We start from the raw sequence: 16,739 nt of genomic DNA, 5'->3' as shown, positions 1-16,739 counted from the left end.
GCCCACTGAAGAGAACTACCCTCTTCTAGTCACCCTTGGTAATTTTCTTGGCCTTTCCTGCCAGATTCATCTCATGCCCTCTCTTTCTTTGCCTTCCCTCTTAAATTGTATTCTTAATCTTTGGATGAAAATCCATCACAGAGTAGTCACTATTGTCATCCATTATTAAAAACCACTGCAGGTCAAGAATTTTATCTGAATTAATCTTTTCCTCAGTTTTAAAAATTATTTTTCTTCATTCAACATGTATAGCCAGATAATAAACAAGCTTTTTTGTGTGCAAGTAGTGTTTTGTCAATTTTCCCACAGAGAATGAGATCAATGTTAAATATTGCAATTGAATATTCCACTGAATGCTATTTTTGATTTTTATTATTATCTTTGATCTACATATAAATTAGTTGGATGAAGCTAATGCCTTGCTAAGGACAGAATCTGAAACGGCGGTGAGACTGCGAAAGAACCAAACAGAATTGTCAAAACAATTGGGACAACTAGAGACCAACAACAGGGAGTTGCAAGACAAAAATGCTGCATTGGATAATACTAAACTCAAACTTGAAAAGGACTACATAAGTTTACAATCAGCATTAGAAGCTGAACGAAGAGATCGATCTCATGGTTCGGAGATTATCAGTGACTTGCAAGGTAAGGTATAAAGGCGAGCTTCAGTTAGGTGCAGAATTTGTTATCATGTCTATGGTGCAAGATTTTTGGGACTCGTACTTTTATTACATCTTTGTATTAAATGTGAATGATAGTTAAGCATTCACTGTGAAATGTACTTTATCTCCCAAAATGTCACTCGTTTTAATTCAAGATATATCAAAAGAAAAGATCTGAATGTGCTATTAAACCTTATGTATTAATTTTCCTGTGAATGCACTGAGATGGTGATCTATTATCAATTTCCATTTTAAGTTAGAGTGAAGTTAATCGTGTACCTTAACTATAATGAAAACAGAAAATGCTAGGAATATTCAGCAGTTAAGATGACATCTGTAGGGGGAGAAAAGGAGGTTTCAGGTTAAGAACATTTGATTAAAACTGTTTCCTTAAACTGTTCAATATTTCAGTATGAATATTTCTGAGGCATTATAAATCAATTATAAATTCATATGACTAGTGCATTCATATGTTTCTGATGGCTTTCAATCTTAAAATTGGGTTCCTTATTTGCTTATTAATTGGAGCAAGTAGTAGTGTAGCAAGTACAAAATCACAGGTATTAAATCAAGCACTGAAATAACATACGGGTGCACCCTCCCCGCTCCCCCTAGCACCTGGTTTTAGGACCAATTAATTAATTGAAATTTCACCCCTACAAATTTTGTTTATCACCTCCTAATAATTTGAAGTACAGAATCAAGTTCACTCTTACTGAATTTATGTGGGAGGGTGGAGGCTTGGGAAAAGTACCTTTTTTTTCCAGCTTAAGTTTCTTCACAGTAGTGTTTTTCTTGGAACACAACCTTCCTGTAAAGTGTAAGTTGCCTGTTTGTACTTTTAATTCATAAAAGGTAATTTCTGTAAATTTCTTCCACTAATAAAAATAACTGACATCTTTACAGCATTTAGCCACTTTGATTATGTGACTTGTTATTGTTGAGGCCTCTGGCAGTCAGAGTTGACCATGGAGTTGTCCTAGCCGTCTAGATACGCAAGCCTGGGCAGTACCAAATGAAAAGCAAGCTGTTGCCCCTGTAGCAAGCTCCCCTCCCCACGTATCTGATGAACCAAAAGGAATGACAAAGACTGATACAGTTTGGTACCAGCAGCATCGCAAGAGTTGCCAGTCAGCATTGAACACAATGTAGGACTGCATTAGGGACTCCAGCTCTGGATTTTTCCCTCAGGGTTTACGCCTGAAGCCTTCCCCATGAATTGGTGTAACCTCAGGGCAGCGGAGGTTTGAGATCAGAGTTTTCCTTATCCTAGGTGAGCTGCCAACCAGAACTGGTGAGCCCTATCTGTCTGAAATGACTGGTTTTAAGGCACTCGTAACCCACCTTTGCCCCTTCTCCTGTCAGTAGAAACAGTTCTGCTGGGCTTAGTAGCTCAGCCACATGTGAAAGCCAGGAACTGAACTTGGTTGTCAAAAGCTATTTGAGGTGCATGCCATTGGGATCATTTAATAGGTAGTGGGAGCTTGTAGCCATTACTAGCCCTGGCTATAACAACCTTAAGAAACCATTATGTGACTACATGCAAATTAAATTACTTCCTCTTTAATGTAGTTGAAGTAAGAATTTCATTTGGCAAGATGTATTTTTCCATGATGCATCAATAGTTTATTTAAGCTTGACTGACCAAAGTTTTTTGCAGGGCGGATTTCGTCGATTGGAGATGAGCTGAAAAACACTAAGAGCATATTGTCCAAAACCGAGATGGAGAAGAGACAACTACAAGATAAACTAACAGACTTGGAAAAGGTAGGGCAGCTTTTATTTTCGTGTCAGAAACTTAATGTCACTAATTGAGGTTTTATCAAATGCATTCTCTCCCTTTTATTAAGTAATGTTTTCTGACCAAGTTGTGCCTCAAGGTTCAAGAGTGGTTTAGGAGTACTTCAGTAGATACCAGACTCTAATGCACATTGCTTGGGTATTGACTTGCAAGAAATCATGTACATATGTATACCATTTTTAATGTAGTTTATTATGTATGACTTTTGCAATAAACAGTGCACGTATATGCTGTTGCTCTTATCACTGTAGTATTGTATCAAATATTTTTAAATGGAACAATTCCATTACTCAAATGAAACACTAAAAATCAAGATATATAAAATTTGTGTTCAGAGAAAGGAATTTTGTTGTTGGAGATGTTTGTAGCTTGTCTCATTTCTTGTGTTGATTACAGGAAAAAAATAACATGGAAATAGACATGACATACAAACAAAAAGTGTTGCAGCAGCATCTAGAGCAGGAAGAAGCTGAGCACAAAGCTACGAAGGCACGGTTAGCAGACAAAAATAAAATCTATGAATCTATAGAAGAAGCAAAATCGGAAGCCATGAAGGGTAAGTTTTTGCTACAGGAAATCATTTGACCTTGAGGAAACAATTCTATCCCCAGACACTCAAATTTTTGGGATGTTGCTGGCATCTTCCACAGTGAAGACAGACATAAAATATACTTATTTTGTCCTCCATTTCTTTATTCCACATTACAGCCTCGCCAGTGGGATCTGATGATCCACTCTTGTATTCCTTATGTATCTGAAAAATATTTTGGTATCCTCTTGTTTATTATTGGCCTGCTTACCTTCATATTTATTTTTTTTTCTCTCCTTATGGCTTTTTAGTTGCCTTCTGTTGGTTTTTAAAAGCTTCCCAATCCTCTACCTTCCCACCTTTTAGCTCTACTGTATGTCCTCTCTCTTGCTTTTGCCTCATCAGCCACAGTTGCCTCATCCTCCCTTCAGAATGTTGCCTCTTTAGGATTAACTGATGCTGCATCTTCCAAATTACTCCAAGAAACTCCATCCATTGCTGCTCTGCTGTCAGCCTTGCTACTGTCCCTTTGCAATCAACTTTGGGCAGATCTTTCTCATACCTCATACTCAACTGTGATACTGATTTTAGCTTCTCCCTCTCAAACTGCAAGTGAATGTTCTCATGTTATGAATATTGTCTCCTAAGGGTTCCTCTACCTTAAGCTCCCTAATAATCAAATCTATTTCATTGCACAGTATCAAATCCAGAATTTCCCTTTTTCTAGAGAACTCAACCTTTAACTGCTCTGAAAAGCCATCTGGGAGGCATTCTACAAATTTTCTTTCTTGGGAACCAGCACCATCGTAATTTTCCCAATCTACTTGCGTATTGAAATCCCCCATGAGTGTCTAAACATTATCTTTTTTACATGATTTTTCTGTCTCCTGTTGCAATATGCAACTCACATCCTGACTACTGTTCAGAGGGTCTATAAATAACTCCCACCAGCTTCTTTTTAACCTTGAGGTTTCTTAACTCTATGCACAAAGATTCTGCATCTTTTGATCATGTGTCATTTCTTTCTAAGGATTTGGTTTCATTGTATTACTAACAAACCCATCTCACCCTCTCTGCCTCACCTGTCTACCTTTTGATACAATGTTTATGCTTGGATGTTAAGTTCCTAGCTGTGATCTTTTTTCGACACAACTCTGTGAAGCCCATAATGTCATGCCTGCCGATTTCTAACTGTGTTGCAAGATTACCTACCTTATATCATGTACTACATGCGTTCAAATATAACACCTTCAGTCCTGTACTCACTCCTGTTCTTTTCAATTTTGTCTCCATGTTGCTTGAAGTTAAATTCTTAACCCTTTCTAAATTTTTTGTCTTTTTTTTTATTGGCGGCTTCAGTAACTACTCCTGTACTCAGTTCCATACTTTTCCAAGCTGTTGAACCCCACCCAACCACACCAGTATTCAGTTTAAAGTGTAATCACAGCCCTGGTTATTTGATTCATCAGGATCCTGCTCCCAGCATCATTCAGATCATGCTTGGCCCATCATAATTGCTCCTACCTTCCCTAATACTGGTGTCATTGTCCCACGAATTCAAACCCACTTCTTCCACACCAAACTTTGAGCTATACATCAATAAAACTGGTCTCTGATTTTATTAACTTCGTGCCAATTTGCTCAGGTAATGGTCTGGAGTTTATTACCTTTTTGGTTCTGCGTTTTAATTTAGTCCCTGGCTGCTCAAATTCCCTCTGCAGAACCTGTTTACTTTCTCTTCCTACATCATTGGTACCACATGGATCATGACAACTGGATCTTTTGCCTTCCACTCCAACTTTTCTTGCAGGTCATATGAGATGTTCTGATCCTGGGCCCCAGGCAGACAGCACGACCTTCGTCCTTCTGATACAGTGTGTATCCTTGGCTGATTTCATACTTTGGGTTACTCCTAATTTGTCTCCCTTTCTACCTTGAAATTGTTTATCGTTTGTGAATGTTTTGTGATCATGTAACATTTTTGAATATTGTGCTTTCAAGCCAGATAAACAACTGATGGTTTACAGGAGGAGTAGGCCATCCGACCTGTCGAGCCTGCTCGGCCATTCTATAAGATCATGGCTGATCTGACCATGGACTCATTTCCATCTACTTGCATTTTTCCTATAACCCTTAATTTCCCTACTATTCAAAAATCTATCCAACCTTGTCTTAAGTATATTTATTGAGGTAGCCTCCACTGCTTCATTGGGCAGAGGATTCCACAGATTCACCAGTTCCTCCTCATCATCCTAAATTTATTCCCCCAAATCTTGAGGCTATGCCCCCTAGTTCTAGTCTTACTTACTAGTTGAAATAACTTTCCTGCCTCTATCTTATCTCCCTTTCATAATTTTAGATGCTTCGATAAGATCTCCTCTCATCCTTCTGAATTCCAGCAAATACAGTCCCAGACGACTCAATCTGTCCTCATAGTCTAACCCCCTTATCTCTAGAATCAACCTGGGATGAACCTCCTGTGCACCACCTCCAAAGTCAGTATGTCCTTCCTCAAGTAAGGAGAATAGAGCTGCACGCAGTACTCCAGATGCGGCCTCACCAGTGACCTACACAGTTGCAGGATGGCCTCCCTGCTCTTAAATTCAATCCCTCTAGCAATGAAGGCGGACATTCCATTTGCCTTCTTGATAGCCTGCTGCACCTGCAAACCAACCTTTTGTGATCCATGCACAAGTACTCCCACGTCCTTCTGCACAGCAGCATGCTGCAGTCTTTTATCATTTAAATAATCTGATCTTCCATTTTTCCTTCCAAAGTGGATGAACTCACATTTACCAACGTTGTACTCCATCTACCAGACCCTTGTCCATTTACTTAACGTATCTATAACTCTCTACAGACTCTCCAATCCTCTGCATAATTTGCTTTTCCACTTAATTTAGGGTCATAGGTACACTGCACTCAGTCCCCTCTTGCAGATTGTTAATGTATATTGTGAAAAGTTGCAGGCCCAGTACCAACCCCGGTGGCACACCGCTCACCACTAATTGCCAACCAGAGAAACACCCATGTATCCCAACTCTCTGCTTTCTATTGATTAACCAATTCTCCATCCATGCTAATACATCACCCCCAATTCTGTGCATCCTTATCTTATGGATCAGGCTTTTATGTGACACCTTATCGAACGCCTTCTGGAAATCCAAGCAAATAACATCCATCTGTTCCCCTCTATCCACTGTGCTTGTTATATCTTCAAAGAACTCCAGTAAGTTTGTCAAACAGGACCTACCTTTGCTGAATCCATGCTGTGTCTGCCCGATTGATCCATTTCTTTCCAAATGCCTGGCTATTTCTTCTTAAATGATAGCTTCAAGCATTTTCCCAACTACAGATGTTAAACTAACTGGCCTATAGTTACCTGCCTTTTGCCTACATACTTTCTTCAACAGTGGTATGACATTCACCATTTTCCAATTTGCCGGGACCTGCTCAGAATCCAGAGAATCTTGGTAAATTATCACCAAAGCCTCAACTATAACGTCTGCCATTTCTTTCAGTAGCCTGGGACGCATTCCTTCCAGGACCAGGGGACTTGTCTACTTTCAGGCCCACAAGTTTGCTCACTTTTTAGTGATAGCTATTGTATCAAGGTCTTCACCTCCCATTGCATCCATATCATCTCTGTTCAGCTTGTTGGATGTGTCCTCCACTGTGAAAACTGACACAAAATAATCATTCAAGGCCTGGCCTATTTCTTCATTCCCTCTTCTCCTCCTCCAAGGGACCTATGTTCACTTTGTTATATAATTATAAAAAATTTTACTATCTCTTTTTATATTTTGTTCTAGTTTATATTCATTATCTATCTTCCCTTTCTTTATTGCTCACTTAGTGATTCTTTGTTGCTTTGTAAAATTTTTCCAATCTTCCAGTTTCCCACTACTCTTGGCAACTTTGTACGCACGAGCTTTTAGCTTGATGTCTTCCCTTAGTTATCCATAGCTGGCTCCCTCCACCCTTACTGTCCTTGCTTTTAACTGGAATATACTTTTGTTGACCACCGTGAAACATCTCTTTGAAAGTCTTCCGCTGTTTCTGAACCATCTCACCATATAGCCTGTGTTCTCAATCTACCCTATCCGACTCCTCCCTGATTCCATTGTAGCCTCCCTTGTTTAGGCATAATGCACTGGTTATAGATTGAACTTTTGCTCTCTCCATTTGTATGAAAAACTCAAGCATACTATAATCACTCTTTCCAAGAGGATCCCTAACTACAAGATCGCTAATTTTACCTCTCTCATTGCACAGGACCACATCTAAGATAGCACGTTCCCTTGTAGGTTCAGTAACATACTGTTCAAGAAAGCTATCATATATGCGTTCTATGAAGTCCTTCTCAAGGCTGCCTTGACCAACTTGATCCATATGTGCAAGTTAAAGTCCTCCACGATAACTGCTGTTTTACTCTGACATACCTCGGCTATTTCTCAGTTTATTGCCTGTGCCACTATAATGATATTATTTGGTGGCCTGTAGACAACTCCCACCAGTGATTTTTTTTTTTCCACTTTACTATTCCTAATCTCTACTCAGATGGATTCAACATTCTGCTCCTTAGATCTTATATCATCTGTAGTATTGCCCTGATCACATCCTTAATTAGGAGCACTATCCCACCTCCCTTACCTTCCTGCCTAAACTTCTGTATTACCTGATATCCCTGGATATTCAATTCCCAATTCTCTCCACTCTGCAACCATGTTTCTGTAATGGCCATGAAATCATATCTATTTATATATACTGAATTGTGCCACAAGTTCACTGACTTTATTATGAATACTACAGGAGTTCAGATGAAGTGCCCTTATTCATTGTGTCTTTAAAATCTAGTAATCTTTGTCTTATATGCACTTGACTTTTCTGCACTCCACCCTTACTTTTTTTTTAAACTTTTGCTTTTACTTTATCCATACTTCTCCAATCTGTTGAACCCATTTCCCTGCTATTTAGTTTAAAGCCCTATCCACAATCTGAGTTATGTGACTCTCCAGGTATAGCTTTTAAAATTATGTGACAAAATTAACTGACAAAGATACGTATAGTGCTGTGTACTTGTAGAATTGGTTTCTCACTTCAGCCCCCGCTCTTCCTCCACTTTCTCTCAGCATCCCATCTCCTCCCCAAACTAAACAGCAGAAGCCTTATTTATTTTTCAAAATTTTAACTTGGAAAACATAATGAGGAATTTCTTGCTGTAAATGCTAATCTCTTGCACAAAGCAAGGATGATATGTGCAAAGGTACAATTTTTAAATATAATTTTAATACTGAATATTGCTCTCATGAGTGAGATCCACTCGGAGAATGGATTGGTATGTGCAAAAGGTGATTCAACGTGATCGCAAGGCATTCCAGGGAAGACCTGGTAGAAGACTCACTGATGAGAGAAACTCGATAGAATCTCAAAAGTACACTGAAGCTTTGTACACTTTAAACACAAACAGAACAGCAAATGAGTAAATAGTTTCAATAGTCCCAAATACAGTTTACTTCAACTTTCTGCATGCAAAAATATGGCTGTAGAATTACGTATTTACAGTGGGAGCATATCTCTTAATGACAAGAACACCTTTGTTAGGAATATAGACACCCAGAACAGATTTCTTTTACCAATGCCTTGAGAAAGAGCCCTCTGCGGATACTGCCTTTATCATAGATTAAAAAATACTTATAGTTTGTCCTAACTGGCTGGGCCTATTCCACAGCTCGTGAAAGTGATCCCTTGCCTGACACTACGCATCACGTAATTGTTTGCTTTTAGATTTGAGTGAACTTAAATATTTCATAGTCTTTAGCTTGGGATTTGTATAACAAGTATCTTAAGTAGTTGAAAAATTGTTAACTGAAACATTATGTCTACACCTTGGAGCTTTAAGAAATTCTTCCCATACATTTTTTGTATGTAAGTTCCCGTCCAGAAAGAAACCAAAATTTTGCTTCCAGATTCTTTCTCCTCATTCCAGTTTTTAATCAGTATAAATTGACCTGATTTTCATTTTCTTTCTGTGATATTGCACCAGCAATGTTCTATTGATGGCACTTTACCCAATAGCACTTTAGAATAGATTTGTTAGGACCTGGAAACTCTTTCTAGGGTATTTCCTTTTTTGTTGCAATTTCTAGTGCTTCATGGGATATATCTGTATTTAATGGTACTAATAGTTTTCTTTGTAACTGTACTTTATCAGAAATGGAAAAGAAGCTGCAGGAAGAGAGAAGTTCAAAACAGAAAGTTGAAAATTGTCTTCTAGAAGCTGAAAAACAGTGTTCAATGTTTGACTGTGATATTAAGCAAGCACAGCAAAAAATAGAAGAATTATTGAGTCAAAAAGAAAAATTAACTGAGGAGGTGAGTAGCACCACAGATGCTAGGCAAAGATTTCTTTTGTTGTGTTTGCACCTGTACTGCAAACATGCCAAATTGAGTGTTTTTTTCAAACAGATACATTCCAACAATAACTTTGTACATACTGTATAAATTCAGATTATTTGATTTTTGTCATGTGGTTTATTGGTGTGATAAGCTGAACACTGGATAAATTAGCCAATGCATAGTTTGGGAGGAGTGAAAAACTTAAATGTTGTTTCTTCATGTTTCATTTTCAGGTCAAAAACTTGTCATTGAAGATAGAACAGGAGACTCAAAAACGTAGTTTAACTCAGAATGACTTGAAGGTGCAGACACAACAAGTAAATTCTTTGAAAATGTCAGAGAAACAGCTGAAGCAGGAGATAAATCACTTGGTGGAGACTAAACTGAGTCTGGAAAAACAGATAGGAGAACTGCGAAAGTAAGTTTTTCTTTCTCTGCATTATTCTCCATTGAGATCCATGCAGTAGCGAACTTCAGGAATTTAACAATGTATCTGATTTGGAATACCTCGCTTTGCTGATTTGATTTGGGCAAAGTCTGGACTTAAAGTTGCAACTAGTCAAGATGCAGATAAACTATCTGAGGTCTTGCCAGTTGTATCCAATTACACTGAGTTGGCATTCTGTCCTTGTACTGTCTGATCCACATCGTCACTTTTGTATCAAAGGTTGGAAAAGTGAAGTAATGTAAGTAATGATGGGCTAGTCTGCTGCTCCTTTCATAGATCAGTGCTGACACAAACAAGATAAAGATATGCTACTACTCAGACAAATACTGTGGATAAAGTAGAAATATACTGCAAGGTGGGCAGCTGCTTCATTTTAGAGACACTTGTTGAAAGTATGGCTGTGTTTGAATTTGTCTGTTGAGTTTTATCTCCAAGATGTTTCCTAGGAATTTTGGCAAGCTTCCACTGAGTATCAAGCAAGAAATTCTTTCTTTAAAAAAAAATCTTTTAAACCATTTATCTCTTGTTTAAGTCCAAATGAGATGTATTGTCTTAACTTTATTTTTTTTTTAATCCACTGTGAGGTCTTCCCGAACAGTCAGTTGGAACCAATTAAATACCAAAAACTTCCTATAAATATTTAGAAGGTGATGGCACCCAGGCCTGGATATATTTCCTATATGTTTTAAATGTTGTTCATTACTCTCTGCATTCTCCAGCATAATTTAGATAGTACTGAAATACTTGAGGTAGCTTCTTGTGTTTAAGTTATAATTGTGACGTGTTTTATCTTGCAACTAGTTTGGTAACTTTTAAACTTCTGCATCAGAGTTTTTGTAAGGTTTTAAAACCATATGTCCATTTTTTAAAAACTGTCATAAACATGCCTCTGCTTGCAAGATTGAACAGGTGACCAAGAATATTAGTTTATCTTCTGCAGATGTAAAGCTTAAACAGTTTTAACCTTGATATACAAAAATGCTGCCAGTCATTTCCTTGTTACCTCAAGTTTTTTGGTGCTTAGGTGTCTTTTATATTTGCAGATTGAGGACTATCTGGTCTGGCTTAAAGAAAAGGGCAGTTAAAATTACCTAGCAGGTAAAGGAAGGTTTTCAATGGGCTTCCTGTAGTCGTGGATAACATTTTTCAAAGAAAAATACTCTTATTTCTCCTGACCTTCCAACCTCCAGTAAACACACATCCGATCACAGTCACAACTAGTTAAAAATCTTTCAAGTTGTGGGGTTGTACTTGAATGCTGTGCATTTCAAAAAGAGTTTAGGTGATCTAATTTTAATTGAGATGCCAGCTTTCATGTGCCCTATCTTCAAATACTCAGTGCTTGTACTGAAATTGAATTTAGATATTGTTTACTGGCAGGAATAAGGGTTTTTAAAGTAAGGCAATTCTTCAGTTTGGCTTCCTTTGGAACTACTTTCTTTCCATTGAACCTGTGGTTAAGTTGTAATTAAAGGCTGGTTTGGGTTTGTGCTCCTTAAAACACTGAAAATTTATCCATTTGTGGTTTGGGCTACAAGTTTCTTCGAAAGTTCCAACCAAAGTTTAAAAGATAACAGAAACATAAATCTCAAGTATATGTTTCTTTTTCTGTTCTTCTTCAAATTGTAATTTTGCTTTTAATTATATCCACAATTACAGAGAGCGCCAGGATGCTGACGGTCAAATGAAAGAACTTCAGGACCAGTTGGAGGCAGAGCAGTATTTTTCAGTATGTACTGCATTTTTAACTTTAAAGTGAAGAAAATTTGGTGTAATGAAATTCAACTTATCTTTACAATGGAAATTTTAAATAATTTTTATTTTCTAACATTAAAAATAGTTAGAATAAATGGATAGGTGCAATTGAGAAAACCATTGTCCTAATTGACTACATAAAAGAATGGGTGCATTGATTTAAGCCAAAAGGAAGAAGAGATGATACGCTCAGCCATTGCTTTAGGCAACTGATAGATCCAGGACTTTATCTTAGAGCTTCATTACTTACAGCATAGGAGACTGGGAGGTGATCTTATAGAGGTGTATAAAATATGTATAAATAAAGTGAATATACTCGGCGTACTTTCCAGCGCGACATTTTTTAATACAAATTATGTTATCTATGTGGAATGAGCAGCCAGAAGAAGTGGCTGAGGCAGTTTAAACAACTTTGAAAAAGCAATTGGACAGGTACATTGAATGGGAAGGGTTTAGAAGGTTATTGGCCAAAAACTGGCAAATGGGCCGAGCTTGGATGAGACATCTTGGTCAGCATGGACAAGTTCGGTAGAAGTGCTTGTTTCCATGATGTATGACTCCCTAACCCTACAGTTTTTTTTATAAGTTTATTTTAAACCTTTATTACTGTTTTTAAATTCTGCAGACTTTGTACAAGACCCAAGTAAGGGAGCTGAAGGAAGAATGTGAAGAGAAAAGCAAACTTTGTAAGGATTTACAACAAAAAATGCAGGAGCTGCAGGATGAGAGGTGGGAATTTAACTCAGTTAAACAAATGCAAAAATCTTGCATATTTTACTTAAAATGCAACCTAAATTATATAATTCTAATTCTTGCATTTGGAGAAGTAGAATTTTAATATCCTGGCTTTCCTCACCATGCAGAAATATTTAACAGATGTGTAGGGCTTGTCTTGTGACCATAAAGCATCCCAGTCTCCAGGGGTATGGGGGCTTCTAAGGCACACTGTCTCTGAGCAGTTGTTAAAGCTTTGACAGCAGGCAAAATCCAGCCCCTCTGCTTTCTTGGATATAAAAACTGAGGGGTTTATAAAGGCTTTGTAGTAACTTTAGGAAATCCAAATTTTGAGGGGGAAATAATTAAAAATTAAAGTTTTTTTAAATTAAGTGTAATAAATTTTGAAGACAACTTCACTTTGCTTGATATTGACAGCCTTCAGATCCCCATTGAATTTGAGGAGATCCCAGTATAAATGCTGGGGAATCTTCATGTCCAGCGACCCATCACCTTATTATGTGGAGTTCACCCATAGAGTGTATTGGCAGTTGACAGTGGAATTGTTAAAAAAAAACTCAAAATGGTTCTTTATTATACAACTTGAAGTCAATTAAAGCGCTAAATTCAGTGATCATTTCCAGTGAGATCTGGCACATTACTTACCAACCTCAAATAGGAAAAGTTCAAATCAAAGCTTTAAATTTCTGGGTAATATTTGCTATGTAGTTGAAAAAAAAATGCTTAGAAGAAAAATTACTAGGAAATAAAATGTTGTTATGAACTGCATCTGAAATTTTGTGTGAAAATTATAAAAAGATTGCTTACCTAAGTAAGTAGTGGTTGGCTAGACTTAAAATAACTTATTAGTTTCATTTCAGAATGGGTTTTCATGAATCAAATCCTAAATTTCAAATCTAATTATGCTGTTGTGTTGTTTCTTGTTTGCTTCTGGGCAGAGATTCTTTGGCAGCACAGCTTGAGATCACACTAACGAAAGCAGATTCTGAACAGCTTGCACGCTCAATTGCAGAGGAACAATATTCTGATTTAGAAAAAGAAAAAATTATGAAGGAGCTTGAAATTAAAGAGATGATGGCAAGGCACAAGCAGGAACTGGTGGAGAAGGATGCTACAATTGCATCTGTGAGTCACTTTATCTAAAGCTATTGTATGGAATTAATTGAATACAAAATATAATATATGGTGGCACTGAAATGTTTTATTTTTGCCCAGAACACCTCAGCGATTAGTGGAAATGGCAATGTGGGGATATGACGTGGGATTGGGTATACTGGAGCCCAAAGTAGAGTTTGAACAGGAGTTTAGTAGAGGACCTAAGAGATTAGAAATCTGGGAAAGACATCAGTGAAGCACACAGAAATTTCAGTGGGGAATTCAGGGTTAGCATCAGAATGAGTTACAAAGAAGTTCGGTGTGAGAAAGATCATGGACACAAAAAAAACAGAAGTTCCCAGCAACATGGAGATCCATGGCAAGCTTGAAAAGAAGATTGTGATCTTGAGGAAGACTTAAGAACATTGTAAGAATATTGAATATACTGAGGACTTGATACAGATCCAATTTTCCATTTTACACTATGTCATTTTGAAGTCTTTGTGATTCATAAATGTTATTAATCACATAGTCCACCAACAGCTTGAATATTATAAAGAACAAAGTGATTCAAAATATGACCACTATACAATGCACAAAATATAGCCATGTTGCAGAATCAGTTACAAATCTGGGTTTCTTGATGATACACAATTACATTTTTTTAAAAAACAGAAAAAGATGGCATAGCTCTCTTTGCAGTTGGGAAGATTAAGAGACAATTTGATAAAATTGTTTTAATAAAGAAGACTTTGGATGAACATAGAATAGTACAGCACAGTATAGGCCCTTTGGCCCACAATGTTGTGCCGACCCTCAAACCCTGCCTCCCATATAACCCCCCACCTTAAGTTCCTCCATATACATGTCTAGTAGTCTTGTAAATTTCACTAGTGTATCTGCCTCTACCATTGACTCAGGCAGTGCATTCCATGCACCAACCACTCTCTGAGTAAAAAACCTTCCTCTTGAACTTCCCACCCCTTACCTTAAAGCCATGTCCTCTTGTATTGAGCAGTGGTGCCCTGGGGAAGAGGCGCTGGCTGTCTACTCTATCTATTCTTCTTAATATCTTGTATACCTCTATTATGTCTCCTCTCATCCTCCTTCTCTCCAGAGAGTAAAGCCCTAGCTCCCTTAATCTCTGATCGTAATGCATACTCTCTAAACCAGGCAGCATCCTGGTAAATCTACTCTGTACCCTTTCCAATGCTTCCACATCCTTCCTATAGTGAGGCGACCAGAACTGGACACAGTACTCCAAGTGTAGCCTAACCAGAGTTTTATAGAGCTGCATCATTACCCTGCGACTCTTAAACTCTATCCCTCGACTTATGAAAGCTAACATTCCATAAGCTTTCTAGGCTTTCTTAACTACCCTATCTACCTGTGAGGCAACTTTCGGGGATCTGTGGACATGTACCCCCAGATCCCTCTGCTCCTCCACACTACGAAGAAAAAAGAAAATGATTCAATTTTCTGAAGGATTTAGGCTGATTAACAAAACAAACAGAAAGTATTCTTTTAATTACATGAGTTGTTAGGATTTGGACTGGGCCCTAAAGGGCGATTCCTGCTGACTCAAAAGCAACCTCCAAAAGACAGTTGAATAAACACTTGGATTAAAATGAAGTGCAGGAAAAATGTTCTTCAGTGGAGCTGGTAACTAATTCATGGGCCTTATGGCTTCTTTGTACATAGTGATATTCCTGTTCATTAGAATATACTTTTAGTTTGGGATAGAACATTTTATTCAGTGAAATTAATTTTAAAGCAGAGTGCTTCAGATTTGTTTTTATTTGACAAGATTGCCGATCTTCCTACTGATGAAGTAAAATTAGGTTGGTTTAACTTGATCAGGAATGACTACTGTAAAACTGGCAACTTGGAATATGTGCAAGAAGATTATTACACAACTGGCAAGGAAAAATGCATTTAAGAGTGTAGCATTTGTTTATTTTAGAAATTGTTTGAATTAAGTACTCTAATTTACTTTTAAGCTGGAGGAGACCAATAGAACACTGACAGCTGATGTAGCAAATCTTGCAAGTGAAAAGGAAGAACTTAACAACAAAGTGAAGGAGCTTCAGGACCGTGAGTGCAAACAACATTTCAAAATAAGACATATTTATTATTTCTTTATTTACAAAAGTTAGCTTTCTGTGAGCTGTTTATTTAACAATTGAAGAAAAGAGAAAAACGGAGCAACGACATCATTAAATACAACTCGGTCGTGCAGGATAAAGGTCTTTTATTGTCCTTGTGTAATGTGCATGAAGTAAATTTTATGGCATGGCAATAATGGTGAATAAGCTAGTAACCTATAATTGGAATGAGCTGCTAGAGGAAGTGGTTGAGGCAGGAACAATAATTTAAGAAGCACTTGGATAGGTACATGGAGGGTGGAGCTTTAAGGGATATGGCCTGAATAAACTAGCTAAGTATGCACCATGAACAGATTTGAATGGCCTGGAGCAATGTCGTATTGTCTGACTATAAAATAGTACTTTTTGTTATTTAAAATTTTATATAACTTTTCATGTAAAAATTTGCTGATTGTGAAGTGTTCAGTGTCCAGAGGATATAAAATAACATTGAAGTGATTAAGCATTAATATTTTGTCAAGATACAGAGCTTTTCACTGTATCTTGGTACTGTGATAGTAACAAACCAATAACCAGTTCCTTAGGTTGAAATTTCTGTGGGTTATTGAGGGTGTTCATCACTGTTCGAGGTGCATCACTTAATTTGCAAGAAACCAAAACTGGTAAATAGCTTTTTTTTATTATAGGCGTAAGTACCAAGGTACAGTGAAAATCATGGTTTTGCATGTCATTCAGTAGTTCATCACTTCAGTATATTGAAGTAGAGCAAGATTAAAACAATGCAGAATATAATGACCCAGTTACAGGGAAGTGCAGTACAGGCAGCCAGTAAGGTGCAAGCCATGAGAACGTAGATTTTGAAGTCAAAAGTTATCTCATCGGAGAAGAGGCCTGTTAAATAGTCTTATAGCAGTGGTGTAGAAGTTGTCATTGAGCATTTTGCTGTCTTTGATTTTGTTGGTTGCTTATTGGAAGCACCAAGAAGTGTAGACAGAGCCCAGAGAAAGGAGGCTGATTTTTATGATGTGCTGATCTGTGTTCACAACTCTGCATCCATTTGATCCATTTCTTTGATCCATTTGATTCATTGATCCATTGGCAATATTTCAGGGAGCACTGGAAAATGCAATCATGATAAGGGGGTAGTCCATTTAGGGGTGAGGTGAAATTAGATTTTTCTCACTCTAAGATTATAAATTTTTGAAAA

The 16,739-nt window shown here is 37.5% G+C and overlaps 1 protein-coding gene across 4 annotated transcripts in view; it reads left to right on the top strand.

The window, feature by feature from the left end:
* LOC140193983 (rho-associated protein kinase 2-like) overlaps positions 1-16,739 on the top strand; it is a 264,425-nt gene that overhangs the window by 211,304 nt on the left and 36,382 nt on the right. For all 4 annotated transcript variants that reach the window (XM_072251236.1, XM_072251238.1, XM_072251235.1 and 1 more), the window contains exons 15-23: positions 402-648; positions 2,326-2,432; positions 2,863-3,022; positions 9,210-9,370; positions 9,628-9,812; positions 11,502-11,571; positions 12,223-12,326; positions 13,271-13,457; positions 15,428-15,521. In XM_072251236.1, the coding sequence (XP_072107337.1) occupies positions 402-648; positions 2,326-2,432; positions 2,863-3,022; positions 9,210-9,370; positions 9,628-9,812; positions 11,502-11,571; positions 12,223-12,326; positions 13,271-13,457; positions 15,428-15,521 (1,315 nt within the window). The remainder of the gene's footprint in view (positions 1-401; positions 649-2,325; positions 2,433-2,862; positions 3,023-9,209; positions 9,371-9,627; positions 9,813-11,501; positions 11,572-12,222; positions 12,327-13,270; positions 13,458-15,427; positions 15,522-16,739) is intronic.

The sequence above is a fragment of the Mobula birostris genome, chromosome 2 (assembly GCF_030028105.1).
Source record: "Mobula birostris isolate sMobBir1 chromosome 2, sMobBir1.hap1, whole genome shotgun sequence".
In the NCBI taxonomy this organism is placed as follows: domain Eukaryota; kingdom Metazoa; phylum Chordata; class Chondrichthyes; order Myliobatiformes; family Myliobatidae; genus Mobula; species Mobula birostris.
This window is presented reverse-complemented; position numbering and strand designations above follow the sequence as displayed.